Source organism: Vombatus ursinus, unplaced genomic scaffold (assembly GCF_900497805.2).
Source record: "Vombatus ursinus unplaced genomic scaffold, bare-nosed wombat genome assembly UNPS02011700.1, whole genome shotgun sequence".
NCBI lineage: Eukaryota > Metazoa > Chordata > Mammalia > Diprotodontia > Vombatidae > Vombatus > Vombatus ursinus.
In genome coordinates, this window is record NW_020951478.1 from 5,895,935 (window position 1) to 5,917,570 (window position 21,636).

Genomic DNA, 21,636 nt, shown 5'->3' on the forward strand with positions numbered 1-21,636 from the left:
AGCAAGAGGCATTGGGTTGTTGAGGATGACAAGTCTGGGTGACAAGAAGAATGGTGATGCCCTAGACAATGAGAGATCATCCTTTAGCAAGATGCCACAAAACAAGTTTGTCCCCAGCCCTTCTCCCACTCCTCCTTTGCTTCCTTCTTGACTCTTTTCTCTCAGAGGCAGAGTGTTTTCACGATTTCCTTTAGCTTTTAGAACCACAAGATGGCATTCCACCCGGGTCCCCCTCCTTGAGTAGTGACCCATACTCTAAAATGATCATTTTTTCCCATGCCCAAACTCCCACTTCCCCAGTGTTCTTCCCTCACTGAGCTTTCTCAGAGGAAGGAGATCTAGTCGACTACTTTATACTAATGTGTGAATGACTCATATCAGTTTATCTAGAGAGACTTCCTTTTAAAAAGGACACCTGGTGCCTAATGTGGTAATTCAAAAGAACTCATCTTTAGGGTATTTGATACTATGTAACAGACTGGTAAGATTAGAGGATTTTCCTTGGACACCTCAAATTATACCATGGAGAGAACCATGAATGCCATGTTGCTATAGTGATATTCTTAGAAGCATTATTTAACTTAAGTCAACAAGCATTTATTAAGCTTTTAGTCACATGGGATGCAAAAACAAAAATTAAAAATTAAATGTCTCCTTGCCTTTATGCAAAGATACCGCAGGGATATTAACCTGTATTAAGAGAATGGAACAGTATCAGGGAATGTTGAGTCCAAAAGGAGCCTAGAGATCATTTAGTCCCCATTTTGCAGATGAGGAAACTGAGGCCTAGAAAGGTGAAAGCCCCAGGACGTATAAGTGGTAAGCATCAGAGCCTGGAGATGAAACCTGGTCCTTGGACTCCAAATCCATTACCACCATGACTTAAGACCACTGGCCAAGATGAAAGGATCTAACCAAAAGCTTCTCTCTGTGCTATTTCCAAGGTGTTAATTTTCCCAGTGCAATTCCTAACCTCCTTTGCTGCCCCCTCCTGGCCCTGTGGAGCACTGCTGGGGGTATTAAAGCTGGAGGGTTGTGCCACAGCCTGAAAAGTGGGAGTGGGAAATGCAGATTGTTAGCTCTCCTCGGGACTAGAAGCGGCAGAGTTGCTGTCTGTCAGCAGAGAAGAGAACTGAAGAAACCGAACAAAGAAAGTGTATGACCAGGAGAGGGAGGCTGAGGGAAAAGAAGACACACAGACTCCAGATACAGGCAGCAGCAGCACCCCTGGCCACAGAGGGTTAGCACTAACACCTCCCAGAATGTCACTTGTGTGACTTTCTCTTGTTGAAGGCGATACTCTCTCACTCAGCGGTGTCTCTGTCCAACTCTTCCATTGACTCCAGAGGTGAGTGAGGACATCCTTTCACAGTTCTTCAGGTCAAAACAAGCACCTGGAAGATGATTGCTCAGAATCCTTTAGAGGAGGGATGACAATGTACTGGTTTATCCTACTCGGGGAGAAAATGACTGCATTGTCAAAGTTTTTTTTGAATAGCAGGGAGAGAAAGGAAAACCTTAACCTTCATTCAGTCTGAGCAAAATGGTTTTCTTGCTGAGAAAATGGTATCAGTCCATAGACACAATGGAGCACAGGGTCAAAGGGGGTCACGTTGGGCTGGCTGGTTGTGAAACCAAAGGTGGTGAATTGGAATTGGAGAAATTATCCAAGGATCTTGCCTGTTGAGAAGCTGAAGAGGCAGCTTGGACTTGGTAATTTTAAAAGTGCCTGAGCCCATGCAAAGAAAGTACATTTGATAGAAATGAGACAATAGAGAGAAGAAGAGGGGAAATGCATGTTTAGCAGGGTGGCAGAGTGGGGGTTTAGAGAGGGCAAAGAACAGAAAATAAGCAGAGAACTCCTGGGGACAGCGAGGGTGCATTTGGGAGGGGGGGTATGCTTATGGGCATGTGTGTGACAGGTAATGTTCAACACTGGCTAATGCCCAGCATTGGTCTAGGAAGTGACTGATATTCTGTGTTCACTATAGCTCCAAACACCATCTCCCTCTCTCTCTCCCTTTTCCCTGTGAACTGTTAAATTTTCCAAGTCAATCATACAGTATAAATCTGTGAAAGAGAAGACATATTCACAGTTCAGGTAGGTATTTGAGGGTATTCAGTTTACCTTGAACATTGAATGTAGCTCAGACTACTGTTGGACATTAGCTTATGGTTAAATATTAGTGGCAAAATAAATAACACTGGTGGCCTTAGAGTACAGCAGATATCTTGCAAGGTAAGTGAAATATTGAAGCTTGTGATGTTACAAAGCTTTGCATGGGATTAAAATGAAAAGTGCTTTGGCAAGCTTGTTTGCTTATTTTCTAGCATTTTATAGTATTTAGGATAAGTCCCTTCATGTGCTTTGGTTAGCCCAATAGAGTTGGGAGGTAGAGGAGCAATGAGGGTTATTTTATCCATTTTGAGAAGACATCAATCACAACAGTACCTTCATGCTTGGGGCTGCATTCACAAGTCCTTGGGCAAAGGGGAGAGGGCAGCTCACACTGACAGGAGTGTGTATATCTATGTGTCTGGATGTGGCAGTGGTCCTCCATGTGCTGCTGCTACTGTCTCCATATTTCACAACAGTACAAAAGGAAGGAGATACATTATAATGCAGTCAACCAACAAGCATTTATTAAGCTTCTACTGTATACCAGGCATACTGTTCTAAGTATTGGGGAAACTAAGACCAAAATTAAACAGTTCTTGCCTTCAGGGTAAAAGATCAGGATTTAAATCTTGCCTTAGGCACAGCATACTAGCTGTGTGACTTTGGATGTAAATCATTTCATCTCAGTGTACTCAGGCAACTAAGAATATAAGTCACAGATGAGGTGCTGATCTGTATGAGGTGGGGGGGAGTTTACATACCAGTAGTTCTCTACCCTTACAAACTCATTGCTCTGTTCCTGCCCCATCCTCACAGACAAAAGGAAGAAACCTGATGTTTTCATTTTCTTGAAGCTTCAAAAGGTCAGAAGTTATCCCACGGCTTCTTACCACCACCATCACCACCACCATCTTGTTGCTGTTCAGTCATTTTCAGTCATGTCTGATTCTTTGTGACCCCATTTGAGATCTTCTTGGCAGAGGTACTGGAGTGGTTTGCTATTTCTTCCTCCAGCTCATTTTACAGTTGAGGAAACCGAGGCAAACAGGATTAAGTGACTTGCCCAGGATCACATAGCTAGCTATCATATTACCACTCGCTAAACACCATCAATATATGTTGATTCTGTTCTCTATATATCTGGTATGTCACTAGTTATTTATATTACCCCTATTTGACTGTGAGGTCCTTCTTGGTATCCCCAGAATTTAGCACAGTTCTTGGCGTTTAGTAAGACTCCAATAAATGTGTGTTGACTGAGTGACTTTACATAGAGCACCTACAATGTATAAGATGGGTGGAGGGAGTGTCTTCCTGGCTCTTTCAGAGGTTTCAGTACTATGCTATGGAGTTTGATGGGTCACCATCTCAAAAGTGAAATTGTTGCTAATCAGTTCAGATAATTTTTTTTCTTTTGTTTTAGGCAATTGGGGCTAAATGACTTGCCCAGGGTCACACAGCTAGTAAGTGTCAAGTGTTTGGTCAGAGGCCGGATTTGAACTCAGGTCCTCCTGACTTCAGGCCCGGTGCTCTATCTACTGCGCCACCTAGCTGCCCCCAGTCCAGATAATGTTAAAGAAAGCTGTCATTCCTAGTCTCTTTCTTACATTGCAGTTTTTAGCTAAGAGGTGTCTAATGACTATTTTGAGGATTTGGAATGAAGCACATGGACGGGAGGCAAATACTTCTGCCCACTTCACATCACCTCCCCCTGGGCAATACCTCGGTAGTACCATTGCTGAGTTGAGCTCAGGGACCTCAGAGATTTTAATTGTGTACTCCTTTGAGGGGTAGAGGGCAGTAGCTACTTTTCCCTTAAGCTAGTAAGTGTCTGAGGGTGGATTTGAACTCTGGTCTTCCTGACTCAGAACTCTACCCACTGTGCTCCATTATAGAATATGGGCTCACAGTTAAATACACAGGGTTACAGGGAAAGGCAAAAGCCTAGTCCGTGCTCTCAAGCAACATGCATTCTAATGGGGGAGACATAAATATCATTGATCATGGCCACAACAAAAGTTATGAGAATTTTAAAGTTGAAAATGTTTGTAAAGACTTTATGAAGATTTCATGTACACAGATCCATTTATGTGATTCAGCCTGAGGCTGTATTACCTCCATGGTCCTAAACTGTTACATTACGTGTGTTATGGGAGAAATATCTCTTCTCTGAGTTTATGTGGTGGGTAAATGCTGCCAAATATATTTTTACCACAAAGCAGAAATTGTGGAGGTAAAAAGAATCTAGGTTTTATTATTATGCTCAAACATAGGTACAGACCTCAGAGAAAACATGAACAGTTATGAATATTTGGACAGGGCTTTTTAAAGGCAAAATTATGTCTGAGTGACAGAGAAATCATTCATTTACATATCGTGATCTTGTACGTTCTTCTTCGGCCATAAAACTTAGATCAGGCGTTGTTGTTGTTGTTTGTCTTTTGTTCTCGAAGAGGACCATGACATCAGAAAGACAATACATGACATGCGAGGGAATTGGATTTAAATGAAGGAGGGCTGTGCAAAGTCACCAGCCTCAATTTCTCCTCCGGAGCCATCTGGGTCCAGTGGTGAGAAACAGATCAAGGTGACTGGAAATGGTCCCTGATGCAGTGGGAGACCTTGGCCTTTTTAAGCTAAGGTCTTTAACAGGTCTCAGTTTGACTGAGGCAAAACCCTTTCAGTGATTAAGGCTAGGTAAGAAATGAGGCAGAGAATGGCCTCTCTTACCTAGTTAAAAAAAATAAGTGTTGGAGCTGAAGGCACTTTATAGGTCATCTGATTCAATCCATAATCCCATACTTCTTTTAATATCATAAAAATCAAACAAACTTAGTTAAACGGTCACAACCTCATGCATCTCCTAAGGAAACAAACTTCACCAATAGGTAAACTAAGTCAGATTAAACTACATTTAGAGGATTCACAACAGGCTGATTGAGGAGAAGAATTTACATGTTGCCAAGGAGTCAGGAACAATTAAGATTCTTCCTCTTGGCTTCCTATATAAAAAATGTTTAAGGTTCTTAAGTAAATTTTTACATCTCATGGGACAAATTTTGGTCAGGTGAGATTAGTGTTAACCAAAAGTTGCAAGAAGAACAAAGAGAAATTAAAAATTCCCATAACACATGGGACTTCCAAGGTAGCAGAAAATCAAAAGATGGGCCTCCAAGAAACCAGGCTTCTCTTGCATTCGATGCTGCTGTGGATTGCCACTGCCCAGTCAGCAAAGGCCTCTAGGCCAAGGTTACCTGAAGCAGTTCATTCCTTTCTAAGTTAGAGACTTGTTCACAACAAAGCAGAAAAAGGAAGAGGTATCTTTTTTTGTGTGTGTGTGAGGCAATTGGGGTTAAGTGACTTGCCCAGAGTCACACAGCTAGTGAGTGTTACATGTCTGAGGCTGAGATTTGAACTCAGGTCCTCCTGACTTGACGCCCTATCCACTGTGCCACCTAGCTGCCCCAAGGAATACATATCTTTACCACCTCTAGGTGCCTATTGCTATACAGAGCATTATACTTGGTGCTAGAGGAAAAAGGAGTTTTGATAAGACCAAGTCCTTGCAGCCTCATGGAATTTAGTTCCAATACAGAGAGAGGTAATGCAAAATTTTACACAACCAATGAAGTGGAGAATTTAAGAACAAAATGCAGTGGGGAATCTAAGCAGAAAGGTAGATAGGGGAGGAAGGACAAACAAAAGCTATATAAACAACATAGTATTTAAATTTGGGCTTTAAATAATGAGCATGGACATTGTAGGCCAAGGGAACACTCTTAGCAAAGTAGAGTGGTGGGAGAGTGTAGCGCTCATCCGAGGAGTCATTTTTTCCTCCAAAAGAATCATAAAAGAAAGCCAAAAGTGAATCAGCCTATTCAGAAGACCAAAGTAATCTCCCACTGACCCAAAGCCCAAGAGAGAGGACTACCATTCTCCTTACTCTTTTAGCCAAAGGTGATTTTCTATGGGACTCCAGAGTGCTTTTTCCAGATAACCTTTCTGTTCTTCAAGGCTTTGTTTAGAAGGCAGACTGTAGTAATCCACCTCTTTAAGTGTGTGCAAGAAAATCAAGCTCCCAGTCTCACAATAGCACCTATATCTCCCGGCTGGCTTCTTTTCTTTTCCAACAAACCGCCGGCACCTGCTGACCTCATTACTGTGCCCCAGAAGTCTGGCTCCTGTTATCCTCTGAGCAGGGGGAGACCAGTGGATGGTTACTGATGTTCAGTCATTCTTCAGTCGTGTCCTACTCATTGTGACCCCCTTCGGGATTTTCTTGGCAGAGATACTGAAGTGGTTTGCCATTTTCTCCTCTAGCTCATTTTACAGATAAGGAAACTGAGGCAAACAGGGTTGAGTGATTTGCCCAGGGTCTTCCTGACTCCAGGGTTGGCACTCTATCCACTCTAACCACTGCCCCACCCAGCTGCCAAAGCTCTTACTAAATGCTAATATTCTCATGTAAGAATAATGGAGGAAATTTTCATTGATTCAGCATCATTCAGAAAAATGAAATTTTCTAGATAAATTCAGTTGACTCCTTCTTCTTCTAGTCTTCTGGGAGTCAGGGGGAGCAGCAGGAGCCTGGCATGCTTGGAGTCAGAAGAACTGGGTTTAAAGTTTTGCTTTGACACTTACTACTTGCGTGACCTCAGTAGCAATTTGCTTGCCCTTTCTGGGCCTCTATCTCCCCATTTAAAAATGGGGTTAATAATATTTATATCTACTTCAAAAGGTTATTTTTGAAGAAAGCAATATGTAAATATTCAGGCACTATTTAAACGTGAACTATTAATAAATTAGACATCAGACTTGTTGAAATTGAACGAACATGAGCTTGGACAGACATTGAGAGATAGTAGACGATAGAAGGGCCTGGCGTGGTGTGGTCTATGGGGTCACAAACAATCGGACGTGACTGAATGACTCAACAACAATGACAACTTATTGAAATTGTGTGTGAAGTAAGACTCAAAAAGCTATGAGAGGATTAAAGGGTTCTCCTGGTAACCCTCGTGTGCTTTATACAATCTAAACTTTTCATAGACTCCCTAGATCTTTTCCTTTCTCTCAGGTCCTTACCAAGCTGTGTTCTAGAAGGTCAAGGTCTCCAAAAATATGACCAGCCCCCGAGCAAAGGCACTACTTTAACAAAGATGAGAACAATAATAATGTCATGTTATTAGTAGTGTTAACCCTCTTGTGCATATAAGCGTGTTCCCTCACTCCTAGTTTCCTCCCTCCCACCCTTCAGGGTATAACAAAAGTACCACCTCCTCCCTGAAGACTTCCTTGATCTTCTCAACCAGCAGCAAGCTCTCCTCTCTCATAGCACCTCTTTGAAGGTCTTTGCACCTATATTATTCTCATTTGTACAATAGATATTTATATACATACCTTATCTGTCCTTGTTGTTCAGTTATCAGAGTGAAAGACCAGAGAAAGAAATTCTTACTGGTGAGTGACTTTCCTCCTGTTTGCAGTGACAAGGTGATGGGTTATTCCTATTCTGCGGTGGCAAGAAGGCAGTAGAGTGAACCAGAGATGAACGGATTGGTTCCAATCACTGCACTCCATCTTTTTTTCTCCAATTGCTCCCATTTGTTTCTCCATCCAGTTGTGTCCTACCCAGCACCACCTAAGGGAAACCTGTTTTATCGTCAATGTCTTTGGAAGCTCCAGTTTGGGGATTTAAAAGTTTTCTCCAGTAAGTTAGGAAACACGGGCTTTAGTCATAGTTTGGTATAGCGCAGAACTGATTCTAAAATAAAGAAAATAAATGCAATCTTAGGCTAAGTCTAGAAATGAGGGGATGATGGTCCTGCTGCAGTATTGTGCTTAGTTCTGGGCACCCCACTTTAGGAAAAGCTTTGATAAGCTGGAGATGTTCAGAAGAGTGCACTCCTCTGGCACCAAGATGGTGAAGAGAAGGGCCTTGAGTGAAGATCAATATAGTATAATATCTCTAGGAGGTAAAAGAAAGGTTCATATTTCTCCTGGTTAGTCAATGGAAAGGTTGAGAGGCAAGAGAGGTTAAACAGTTTTCCCAGAGTTGCATGAGTCCAACATGGATCAGGGACTGAGATCTGATTCTCAGTCCCAGACCCCATTCTAAGCCTTGATTATATTCTTTTTTTTTTTGGCTAGGCAATGGGGTTAAGTGACTTGCCCAGGGTCACACAGCTAGTAAATGTTATGTGTCTGATGCTGGATTTGAACTCAGATCCTCCTGAATCCAGGACCTGTGCTTTATCCACTGCGCCACCTAGCTGCCCCTCTTGATTATATTCTTAATGACAATATAAGTCATGTCGGTGCTATAGGATACAGCGTATAGAGTTGCCCAATCTGGAGTCAGGAAGACTTTTCTTCCTGAGTTCAAATCTGGCCTCAGACACTTAATAGCTATGTGATTATGAGCAAGTCACTTAACCTTGTTTGCCTCAGTTTCCTCATCTATAAAATGAGCTGGAGAAAGAAATGGCAAATCACACCAGTATCTTTGCCACATCATTCGGTCGTTTCAGTTGTGCCTGATTCTCCATGACCCTATTTGCCAAGAAAACCCCAAATGGGGTCACAAAGAGTTGGGCATGAGTGAAACAACTGAACAACAGTAAGTCATATAGTAAGTGACTGGCAGAGTAAAGATGGACTCCTAAGGCTTAGGTTACAGAGTCACTATTAGTCTTCACTGTTGCTCTCGGATATATATGTATACACACATACACATATATATCAGAGGTGGTTAATTAATTCACATAAAATATTCTCCTGCTTATTTTAATGGATTTTTTTTCTAAACCTTAGATCTACTTTAGAGACAATTAACAATGCCTGGTGGTTTGGAGAAGGCGTGTCATCAATGCATATCTACAATTGCAAGTAATGGTAAGTTGGTACTCTAGGGACCAAGCTTCTTTTCCAGGAAAGAAGAATGGGTTTAGAGTTGACATTGAGGATCTGAATCCTAAACCAGGGGTTCTTTGCTTCATTTATGGCATAGATCCCTTTGGCAATTTTTTGAAAGGTCAGATTTATTTTATTGTCCCAAGTTTTAATACCTGTCCACATGGTATAGATAATGTACCCATATAAAAAAAAAAGGCCACTATTCAAAAGTGGTACAAAATGAACCCATTTTCAGAACAATGGTTTGAAATGTTTTTAAAAATATAAAATAAAATACAAAGCATTTTAAAGGAAACTGGTTGTATTGAAATAGGTACCAGAGAAAAATTTAGGGATGCTAAGTACAAATCCCTGTCCTACAGTGACTAGTATGGTCCCAGACTTGGTCCTAGACTTGGAGCGCCTCACCCTGCTAGGACAGATGGAAGAGTGGCCATCCTGCTACCGGGGGGATTCTGTGTCACCCAGGGAGTTAGTAACAGGGACACTGGGCTGCATCAAAAGTAAATCCAATAGATCACTTAGCCTTTCTGAGCCTCAGTTCCCTTATTGTAAAATGATTAGGTTATACTAGACGATCTCTAAGGTTTCTCCCATCTCTAAATTGATTTATTAAAAGATAGTATCCTGTAGTGTTTAACGTGGGAGTGAAGAAGACCTGGGTTCAAATCTGGCCTCAGACACTTTCTGGTTGTGTGACCTTGGGCAAGTCACTAACCTCTGTTTGCCTCAGTTTCCTTACCTGTAAAATGAGGATAATAATAGCACCTCCCTCCCAGGCTGTTGTGAGGATCAAATGAGATAATAATTGTAAGGCACTTAGCACAGAGCCTGGTACGTAGTAAGTGATATATAAATGTTAGCTATTATGAGGACAGAGGTCAGTCGACAAGTATTTATTAAGCACTTACTACGTATGAGGATCAAAATCAAATGAGATAATTACTGTAAAGTGCTTAGTGCAGAGCCTGGCACATTTTGTTTTTGTTGTTCAGTCATGCCCAATTCTTTATGACCCCATTTGAGGTTTTCTTGGCAAAGATACTTGAGTGGTTTACCTTTTCCTTCTTCAGCTCAGTTAGCAGATGAGGAAACTGAGGCAACCAGGGTTAAATGACTTGCCCAGGGTCACACAGCTAGTAAGTGTCTGAGGCTGGATTTGAACTCAGGTCTTCCTGACTCCAGGCCCAGAGCTCTACCCACCGTGCCACCTATTTGCCTAAGGTCACAAACAGTATATGTCAGAGAAAGCACTTGTACATAGTCAGCACTACATAAATGTTAGCTATTATTATTATTACTTAGCTTCTCCTTGCCCAGGAATCTCTCTGAGATGGTCATTTACAGAGAAACTGCCAACCTGAATCAGCAGTCTTTTGTGTAGGACTACCCTGTTCTTATGAAATCACAAAGATTGGACCCCCAAAATATTACCCAAACAGAGCCTGGACCAGAGGAAGGCAACAAGAAACACTTGTCAGGCTTGTGTAGCCTTTAAGATTTGCAAAGCGCTTTCTTCATAACAACCCGGTGAGGTAGGAAGGGAAGGCATTTTTATTTTCATTTTATAGATGAAGAAACTGAGGCTCTGAGAGGTTAGATTATTTTGCCACGGTCTCAAGTGCCTGAGGCAGTAGAGAGGGGGATCTGTGGGATGTTTGATGAGGATGAAAAGATTTGGAAAAGTCACTGGAGTGAGTGGGCTGGTAAGTAAATGGATTAGGGAAGTGGAGGTGTAGAAAGATTGCCTTGCTGTAGTGAGGGCTGGGTAGAGCCAGATGACACAACATAAATCCAGAGTGGCCGCAGACAGCATGGTTTTGAGGGTTTTGTCCAGCTTTGCTTAGCAGCACTTGAGGGGGAGCAGAGGCAGAGGATGATGGGAATAATTCAAGGCTGACAATTGCCAGAATAAGATCAGGAATTGGATAAGGTTAGGATAGAATTCAGACCCAGTTCTCCTGGCTTCAAGTCCAGACCTCTATATATGTGCCATGCTACCTCTGAATTATCTCTTTTTATAAATACACATATTTTGAATGGTAGAAAATTCACTATATGTGATACATGGTATTTGTTTTGTGATGTTGTCTTACGTGTTACAGGAATCAATCAATCAATCAACATTTATTAAGCATCTACTATGTGCCAGGCTCTGTCCTAAGCTCTAAGGATACATAAAGAATAAAAGACAATCCCTGCCCTCAAGGAGCTTACCATCTAATCGAGGAGACAACATGCAAACAAATGTATAGAAAGCAAGTGAAATACAGGATAAATAGGAAATGACTAACTGAAAGAAGGCACTAGAATTAAGAGGGGCTGGACAAGGCATCCTAATATGTGGGATTTTAGTTGGTATTTAAAGGGAGACAAGGAGGTCAGTAGGTGAGGATGAAGAGGGAGAAGACTAGACATGAGGTACAGCTGTAGAAGATGCCCAGAGCTAAGGGATGGAGTCTCTCATTCATGAACAGCCAGGAGGCTGGTGTCACTGGACTGAAGAGTGCATGTCAAGGAATAAGGTGTAAGAAGACTGGAAAAGTAGGAGGGGTCTAGGCTATGAAGCGCTTTAAATGACAACTTTAAATGACATTTTGTGTTTGATCCTGGAGGTAATAGGGAGCCACTGGAGTTCATTGTGTGTGTGTGTGTGTGTGTATGTGTGTCATGATCAGACTAGTGCTTTAGGAAAATCACATCGGCAGCTAAATGGGGTGGGGAATGGATTGAATGGAGGAGAGATTTGAGGCAAGGGTCTGAACCAGGGTGGCAGTGCCCTCAATGGGCAGAGATGAACCGGGAATATAAACTTCAAACCAGAGGTTGCCATATTAATACTAGTCTAGAGATCAAAAGAACTTGTGGTTTGCCCCCAAACCCTGAACCTAGTAGAAAAGCAGGCAAAATAAAATGGAGAGATATCTAAGGAGTCACCCAACCTAATAATCAGAATAAGAATAAATCATGTTTGTATAGCTCTTTATATGCTTTACCTCATTTGCTCTTATAATAATCCTGTAGGATACTTGCTATTATTATCTCCATTTCACAGATGAAGACGTTGAGATTCAAAGAGCTTAGAGCACTAAGGCTCAGAGTTTAGCTCACTTGTCCAGGGTGATTTGCTCTAAGTAGAGAGTAGAAAAGCTTCTAAAATGGATCAGAGAATTTTAACTCTTTAAAAGTCGAAAGAATTTGATTTTTCACCACTCTTGGATTTCAAGGTAACTGCAATTATTCTTCTATTTTCATTTTTCAATTATTTTTTCTTTTAATAAGGATCTAAGCATTATTTCCATTTCAATGAATTTTGCACGCAGCCATCTCTATTTTTCCTTAAAAAAAAAAGCTTTTTTGTACAGACCACTTCCAATGTCAGATTAAGACAGTAACTTTTCAGTAAACATGTATTGACAGTATCTAATTGAAATTATGAATTCTACACTAAATGTAAAGGGCTAAGAATATCAGAGTAAAGTTTTCCTATGTATAAGAAAAAAGGGCCAATAACTATGATCGTTTTCCATTGATATACTCCACTGTTTAGTGAAGAATCTTGTCTGGTTTAAAGATGGAAAGGGGAAGATGGTCCTATTGTCATATTAATGACTCATGATGAGCAGTAATTAACAATCTATCTAGTTTAGTTTTGCCATATCACTGTCTTGCTCAAAACTTCACAATAATTTTTTTTTGGTGAGGCAATTAGGGTTAAGTGATTTGCCTAGGGTCACACAACTAAATAATTCTTAATCTGCCTGATAAATCAAGATGAAATGCCTAGCTAGTCCTACTGAATCTGTACTGGTACCCTCTTCTCTGGAATCTCTTCCAGCTTTCATCCTCCCTTTTCTGATTTTCATCCTTTGAACGGCCTTCATCTTCTCATCTACCAGGTTACACCACCAAAGTTGATTACCAGCTCTGAGTAGTTTAGGCACAGTTTCACAATGCCCACATACTAGGCATTTGAAAAGATGGGGCTATAGAGACTATGAGTGGTTGGGGGGAGGGTCGATGTGTGAAATTGTGGATCTCAAAGAGGACCAAAATGACATCACTATGTTGGGGTCAAGGTACAGTGTGTCTGACTGTGGCTGACCAGATCAATAGGAGCTTGGAAGGCTCTGCCACAGGTCGGGCACAAATAGTCCACGTGAACATCCGAGGGAACAGTATAATGGAAAGTAATACTGGATCTGGAGTCAGGAGGGCAGGGTTTGACATCTGACTGCTACATAGACGGTAAGTCTGTGGGACCTTAGCTGAGTCAGGTAGAGGCAACTATGCAGTGTAGTAGATAAAATGCTGGACTTGGATTCAGGAAGACCTCAGCTCAACATCTGCCTTAGATACAAACCCTGGGCAAATCATTTAACCTCTCTCAGCCTCAGTTTTTCTTCTATAAAGTGGGTATAATAATAGCACCTATAGGGCAGCTAGGTGGTGCAGTGGATAGAGTGCCAGGCCTGGAGTCAGGAAGACCTAAGTTCAAATCTGACCTCAGACACCTACTAGCTGTATGACCCTGGGCAAGTCATTTTACCCTGTCTACCTCAGTTTCCTCATCTGTAAAATGAACTAGAGAGGGAAATGGTAAACCACTCAAGTATGTTGGCCAAGAAAACCCCAATAGCACGCACTTCCCAGAGTTCTTGTGAAGAGCAAATGAATGAACAGTAAATCGCTATAGAAATGCTAGCTATTATCATTGTTAGGTCACCTTTCTGAGCCTCCGTTTCTTCAGCTATAAAATGAAAGGGTTTGACTAGATCATCTCTAAGAACCTTTCCAGGTTTAAATCTTATGACCTATGACCTTCAAACATATTATCCACCCTACTCTATCCCCGGGAGAATATAAGCTTCTTGAGGGCAGGGACTGTCTCACTTTCATCTTCGTGACCCTAGGACCTGGCGCAGCGCCTGGCATTTACTGAGTACTTAAGACCTGCTTATTGATGGCTTGACTCTCCCACATCTCCATAGGAAGATGGCACCACCCTCCTCCTGTCACCCAGGATCGAAACTGAGGCTACACCCTTGACTCCTCACTCTCTCACCACCCTCCATAGCCAATCAGTGGCCAAGTCACATCATAATGTCTCTTGTCTATACCCCTTCTCTCCTCCAATGCTGGTGCCTCACACCTGGACTACTGAATAGCCTGCTGGTGGGTCTGCCTTCCTCAAGTCTTTCTCTGCTCCAATGCATCCTTCATTCATCTGACAAATTTGCTTTTTGGTGAGACAATTGGGGTTAAGTGACTTGCCCAGGGTCACACAGCTAGTGTCAAGTGTCTGAGGCCAGATTTGAACTCAGGTCCTCCTGACTCCAAGGACAGGGGTCTCTCCACTGTGCCACCTAGCTGCCCCTGACATATTGATTTTCTTAAATCAGTGGTAGTGGTGGATAGACCACCAGCCCTAGAGTCAGACACTTATTAGCTGTGTTACCCTGGGCAAGTCACTTAACCCTGATTACCTTCAAAAAAAAAAAAAGAAAGAAAAGATGTAAAAAGCAGGTCTGACTATGTCATTCCCCTATTCAATAAACTCCAAATGGCCCCCTATTATGTCCTGCTTGTCTTTCAAAGGCTCTTTATAACCTTGCCCCTTCCTACCTTTCTAATCTTCTTACATCTTACTCCTCTCCAAGTTCTCTACAATCCAGCGACACTGGCTTCCTTGCTAATCTTCCAACAAGATACTCCATCTCTTGACTCCTGAACATTTTCATTGGCTGTCCCCATGCCTGGCATTTACTCCCTCTCCTCATCTGTCTCCTGTCTTACTTCTAGTTTCAGCTGAAGTCCTACCTTCTGCAAGAAATCTTTCCCTATTCTCCTTAATCTTAGTGCCTTCCCTGTCAGATTACCACTCTCCAGTTTATCCTGTATATATTCCACTTGTAAATAGTTATTTGCACATTGTCTCTCCCTCCCTGACTCCCTCCCCTCCCCCCATTAGACTGTGAGCTCCTTGAGAGCAGGGACTGGTATTTGCCTTTTTTTGTATTTCCAGCACTTAGCTTGGCATTGTAGGTGATTAATAGATGCTGGTTGACGGATTAAAATCCTTCGTATTTTTGTGTATGTACACATATGTGTATTATGCAGCCTTCTCCCTTTCCCTTAAGAACACAAGCTTTTTGAGAGGAGAGATAGTGCCTAGATCAGTGCCTTTCACTCAGCAAGGGCTGTTAAGAAAAGGGATTTGAAGCTGCTGAGTACTCCTACTACTCTCTACCCTTTATTTCTCTATAGGTGGGACTCCTCTGCCTGGCACTATGAGATTTTTGTAATTTTGAACAGGTGTCAAAAATCCCTTTAAACCCATAAACCATAAACCCACCCTTTATATGGGAATTCAACTCGGAGAGAAGCTTGGAGGGCAGCCGGCCGCCTTTTATGGAAGTCAGCCACAGGTCTGAAGCTAAGACCCAGTTTGGTGCTCAGACCTCGGAATCTCTTAGTCATTGCCAGCCCAGATTGAAACAGCATTATGGTTCTTGGGATAGCAATTCAGAGCCCCCCTGAGTCTTCCACTTGCCCATCTCTCTCATTCTCCTTCTGCCAAGCATGAACAGCTGCATTCTATGTGTTTTCCAAACCCTCTGGGGTTTCTTTAATATCTGGGAAGCAATGAAATATTGATAAAGGCATCTGTGTGATGTGTGCGCCCTCCCCCAGCCGCTTGGGATGTCTCAATTAAATTTGATACATGCACATGGCCATAACCACGTGTTCACGTAAGGGAAAGATACATTTTGAAGTTGTCAGTGAGGTCCTGAGAAACCTTTCCTTAAGTCCAGATAGATGGGGTGGACTAGGGGAGCTATGGATGACAAAGGGTGGCAGAGTCCACATTTCACCTGAAACTGCCCCAAAGCATTCAATAGGATTTGCAATAAACCTGGAAGATAGGAGAATGAAGCACCTGGCAATACTTAGCAGCTAAGGAAATTGTATCCTTGAATGATCAAAAGAGTGGGTAAGAAAGATAGGCAAGAAAATCCTGAGGCCCTGGAATCTGTGAGTATGATATGGCCTGTTGACATTCCAAACTCAAAATGGTCAGAATTAAGTTCTTTCCCAGGAAATTTCCCAGCTCTTCCATTCAAAAACCAATTTTCTCCTCTTGACTTCCCTATTTCCGATAATGGCAAACCTACTCTCCCAGTTACCTTAGTCTTAAACCACAGAATGACCTTGGACAAATTACTAACCCCTTTGGACCTCAGTTCCCTTATCTGGAAATAGATTCTTTATGAATTTGGTATCTCAAGCAACTGGTGACCACTGACTGAGAGGGGCCCTCAGGAAAAGAGCTCTGTGTTCTTTGATGTCATGGTCCTCTTTGAGAACGAAGGACAAACCACAATCTATGTTCTTTGGCACCTTCCTGGGCCTTGGCCTCCCCTATTCATTTGGTTCCCAAGTCCTGTCTATGCTTCCTCTGTGGTGTCTCTTGAATCCATCCCCGTCTTTTTTTTTTTTTGGCTAGGCAATGGGGTTTAGTGACTTGCCCAGGGTCACATAGCCAGTAAGTGTTATGTGTCTGAGGCCAGGTCCTCCTGAATCCAGAGCTGGTGCTCTATCCACTGCACCACCTAGCTGCCCCAATCCATCCCCTTCTTTCCATTCCTGCTGATACCCCATTGCTTTTCTTCTGGACTTTGGCAAGTAGCCCTCTAACTCAGCCTGTTCCCAGACTTTCTCCACTTGAATTCATTCTTTACTCTCCTACCAGAGGACCTGCGTTTGAAGTCAAGTCCTGCCACTTATTATTTGTGCAACCCTGGGGACTTAATCTTGCTGAGTCCCACACACTTATTTCTATGGCTTGTACTATTTGTATGGTACCTTTGGCAGCTAAATAGCACAGTGACTAAAGTATTAGACCCAGAGTCCGGTAGACCTGAGTTCAAATCCAGCCTCAGACACTTACTAGCTATGTGACCCTGGGCAAGTTACTTAACTTCTTTTTACCTCAGTTTCCCCAACTGTAAAATAGAGATAAAACTAGCACTTACCTCCTATGGGTGTTGCGAGAATGAGCATTATCTCAAATGAGGTAATAAAATGCTTAGTACTGCGCCTGGCACATAGTAAGCACTATATAACTGTTTCTGTTGTTGTTCAGTTGTGTCTGACTCTTTATGACCCCATTTGGGGTTTTCTTGGCAAAGATACTAGAGTGGTTTGCCGTTTCCTTCTCCAGCTCATTTTACAGATGAGGAAACTGAGGTAAACTGGGTTAAGTGACTTGCCCAGGGTCACGCAGTTAGTAAGTGTCTGAGGCCATATTAGAATTCAGGAAGATGAGTCTTCCTGACCCCAGGCGTGGTATCTATCCACTGAGTGATCATTATTGTTGTTGTTACTATCATTGTTATTAGTGATTTGGAGTGTTCTTTTATGTACTGTGAATACTCTGCAATTCTCTTTTTGACAACTGTTCGTATCCTTTGATCACCTATCTATTGGATAGTAACTATTTGTGTGTGTGTGTGTGTGTGTGTATGTGTGTGTGTGTGTGTGTGTGTGTGTGTAATTGCCTCTTTCCCTTGTTTGGTTAAGAATATATACCCTACCCATAATTGTGAGAGGTACAGGATCTGCTCCTGTGGGGTTTCTTTGGCAGAAGAAAAGTGTATTTATATTGGGACCAATAGAATTGGCCACAATATCACAACAACCACTTTAGCTCTCACATAGGTACTAGGCCATTGATTTGAGCTGGCTCATATATCCCTAGGTCTCAAGGGGAGGGGAAAAGAATAATACTTTAATAATAAAATTTACATAGCACCTACTGTAGTAGGTGCCAGGTACTGTGTTAAGCATTTTTACAAATATTATCTTGTGTGATCCTCACAACAACCCTGTGAGGTTGGTGCATTATTATCCCCATTTTACAGATGAAGCTGAGACAAACAGAAGTAAAGTGACTTGCCCAGAGTCATACAGTTGGTATGTGTCCGAGGCAGGATTTGAACTCAGATCTTCTTGACTTCAAGTCCAAAGCTTAGTCACACCTTGGAGTCAAGAGGACCCGAGTTCAAATCTGACCTCAGACACTTGACACTTACTAGCTGTGTGACCCTGGGCAAGTCACTTAACCCCAATTGCCTGAAAAAAAAATAAGATACAACAAAAATAAAATAAAATAAAACAAAGCTTAGCCACAGTATCATTTTAGCCATCATTATCATGAAAGAAAAGGAAGCCAAATTACATGTAATACATTGAAAAGTTAGCGATTTTAAACAGAATGGAGTGGTTTCGTGAATAACTCAGTAACCTATCATGCTTTCTCTTCCAACAGCCTGCTTCATTTTTGCCCTTCTAGCTTTTCTGGCACTGCCCTTGTCCATGGCTTTCACAGGTAAGCTTGCTAACTGAATTTCTGGGCCATCCCCTGGAGGCAACATGCTTGTCTAGCAGCCTGAGGCATCTTTTTGTCCTCCAAACTTTGAAACTAGGATGCTAAGGGGTAAGGGGAGTTGACCTCAGAGGGTTCTTTCCAACCCCTGCATTTCCATATGGAAACTTGATCTGTATAGGAAAAAAAAAAGTTAGTCTACCCATGCTTCAACACAGAAGTACTCACTCAGTAAATGTTTTTGAATGAGTGGATAAGCTGAATCCAGAAGTTACTTACTTAACAAACTCAATTGTCTAGAACAGGAGTTTCCAACCATATCCCTGGTAGCTATGAGAAGCTTGTTAGAGATGTCAGGGAATATTTTTAAGAATAGATTTCCATATCCCATTGTTACAAAGTATACTCATAAGTTTTTGATTCCATTCCTAATGCCTAAATCAATCTCTTTATTTTATTTATTTGCATATATATAGTAAACTCTAGAAATTATTGAATAGGAAGAACAGGAAGGCTTACAAAAAGACAAGGGCAGGGAAGCTAGGTGGCACAGTGGATAGAGCACCGGCCCTGGATTCAGGCAGACCTGAGTTCAAATCCGACCTCAGACACATAGCACTCACTAACTGTGTGACCCTGGGCAGGTCGCTTAACCCCATTGCCTAGCCAAAAAAAAAAAAACAAAGACAAGGGGTGCAGGGACTGAGAAATGTTAGGAACACCCAGTCTAGAACATAGCTGAAACCAACAAGGAAATAGGCACCACCTCCCCCCCCCAAAGTAAAAATTAATAGAAAAAGTAAACAAAGAGATAAGTGCTTCTGCACATATGCACTGAAACTTTCTTCACAGGAAAAACCCTTAGGCTTTCTCTCAGAAGCTATGTACTCTTAATTTACCTACAAGTTTAACCACGGGCTTGGTAGCCTCATTTTCTAGCTCAAAGCAGATTAGAAGGAACATATAGAAGTATACAGGGTCTCCCCTGGTTCCTTTGCAGAGGTGGTAGATCCACAGGTGTGAACATTCCTTACAATGTCAGATATTTTTCAGTGATTGGTGATTGGCTTTTCTGAGTTTTTTTTTCTTTCTCTTTTTTTCTTTTCTTTTAAGAAAAAATTATAATGGGTGACTGGGAGTGAGGAGGGTGGTTACAGGGAGAAATCTAGGCAACATAAAAACAAAAGATGCACAAAAATCTATTTTTAAAAGTATGTAACTAGCTGTGTGACCCTGGGCAAGTCACTTCACCCATTGCCTCGCCAAAAAAAAAAAAAGCATATGTAAAAGAATGTTACTAGAGGCAGGCATTCTGACAGACAAAAAGAGGGATAGATGATGGGAGATAGGGGAGGAAAGAGAAGAAAATGAAGAAGCAGACACTAACCTAGGACAACACAGCCCCCATGAGACCGAGGCCATTTAGTTTAGGGACAAATAGACCTTGCCTCACCAGCCCCTGAGATTGTTGCTTCCTTACAGCACAGCGTGATAATTGATAGTTGTAATCATGATGCTGCATCATTTTCATCAATCTTGATAACTGAGTCATTAGAGCATTCGGTAGCCAGAAATGCATGATGCATTTTTGAAAGGTTTTTATCCAAAATGAAATAACAATGACAACAATGATTATAATGATGATGGTGATAACTTTGGTTCCTGAAAAGAACAAATCCTCAGCTATGCAAAACATTCATTTACATGGACAAGATCATTACCCCCAATTCTGCCAGGTAAATGAGGCTCACAGACATATACATTTATTAGAACCTTTTAAACTCTCCAGAACAGATCTGAATCTCCCGTGAACAGGACCTGCCTTTCTTCATTAGAAATGAACAGGTATCAGAGACATCACTCGGTGGTAATCTCACAGCTGGGTTTTGAGTTTGAAAAAGTTCATACATACAGTGAAATTGACATAAACAGTCAATTTCATGGACCTTTAAGGTACTTGAATTTAGCCTTTTGTTAAAAAAAAAAAAGTCGTACCAAATTTCAGTATCATTTTCCTTAATAGCTTCTTCTGGGGGAATCCATCACAGATTTCCAGAAATTAAAGTAATCTGATACCTTGAAGACCACATATGTTTGATTTCTCCCTAGGGAGATTTGAGTTATGAATCTTTGCACACATCACACCTAGAGTGTCAGCAGAATACAGTGTTGTCACTAGATAATGGTTTGCTGTGTCTCCTTAACCACCAAGGCATAAATGAGAAATGAAATATCATCGAGATGCTGCAACATTAGCTCTCAAGCTGGAGACTTTGCTCCTTCAGTAATACTCCTTTCTGGGTCCTGTCATTGGGCCTTATAAGTAGTGTTGTAGATAAAGACCTGGCCTCAAAGCCAAGTGGGCACAAGACCCAGTCTGAAACTACCTCCATGTGTGACCCTGGATGAATCACTTACCTAGACAATTATCTAAGACTGTGCATTGGTAAGAGTTTTCTCATCCTAGTGTTTCTAATTCCAGTTGTGGGGCCACTAAACCATGATCCCTGCAGGCCTTACATTGACACACACACAAAAAATAAATATTAACCATGTTTTAATATATTTTTTATTTATGTTAACTATTCCCCAATTACATTTTTAATGGAAGTGTTGTGGGCCACATGGAGCCAACCAGTTTGCCTTATATCAATGACATCAAAGGTCTAGTCCCCATCCCTTGTATTAAACTGAAGGAAATTAAAAAAATAATGAGGAGACAAGACAGGTTACCCTAAGGAAAGGGATGAAAGCCGTTGGGTACACTTTGGTTTATGGTCAAAATGAATTAGGATCCATGGGATCAAGGATCTAAAACTGCAAGGAAATTTGGAAGCCATCTACAGATGAGGAAACTGAGGCTCCAGGAAGATAAGTAATTTACCCAGGTTCACACAGATCATAAGCATCAGAGGCATGATTTGAAACTGAGTCCTCCAATTCTAGAGTCAGGGCTCCTTTCATTGTACCATGAGACCTCCTGCTCACCAGTATCATGACTTGGGTGTCTCTTAGTGGTAGATGGTCATAGTTGAAAGGCTGGCACCATTATCATTGCAGGTGGCATGTTGTCAACTCAAAGTGATTAGCTGCTCATCTTCCATACTCCCTTTTATCCCCCCATTAATGGTGTGCCAAGAAGCAAAAATCAATCAACAATCAATCAATAATCATTTATAAAACACTATACGCCAAGCACTGTTGCTGTGCTTAG

The 21,636-nt window shown here is 41.7% G+C and overlaps 1 protein-coding gene across 1 annotated transcript in view; it reads left to right on the forward strand.

Moving 5' to 3' along the window:
• The first annotated feature begins 1,066 nt into the window (after window positions 1-1,066).
• The window catches only part of TMEM272 (transmembrane protein 272), a 35,658-nt gene continuing 15,088 nt past the window's right edge, over window positions 1,067-21,636 (forward strand). The window contains exons 1-3 of the mRNA XM_027856941.1: window positions 1,067-1,348; window positions 8,933-9,013; window positions 18,366-18,425. Of these exons, the coding sequence (XP_027712742.1) occupies window positions 8,956-9,013; window positions 18,366-18,425 (118 nt within the window). The 5' untranslated portion in view covers window positions 1,067-1,348; window positions 8,933-8,955. The remainder of the gene's footprint in view (window positions 1,349-8,932; window positions 9,014-18,365; window positions 18,426-21,636) is intronic.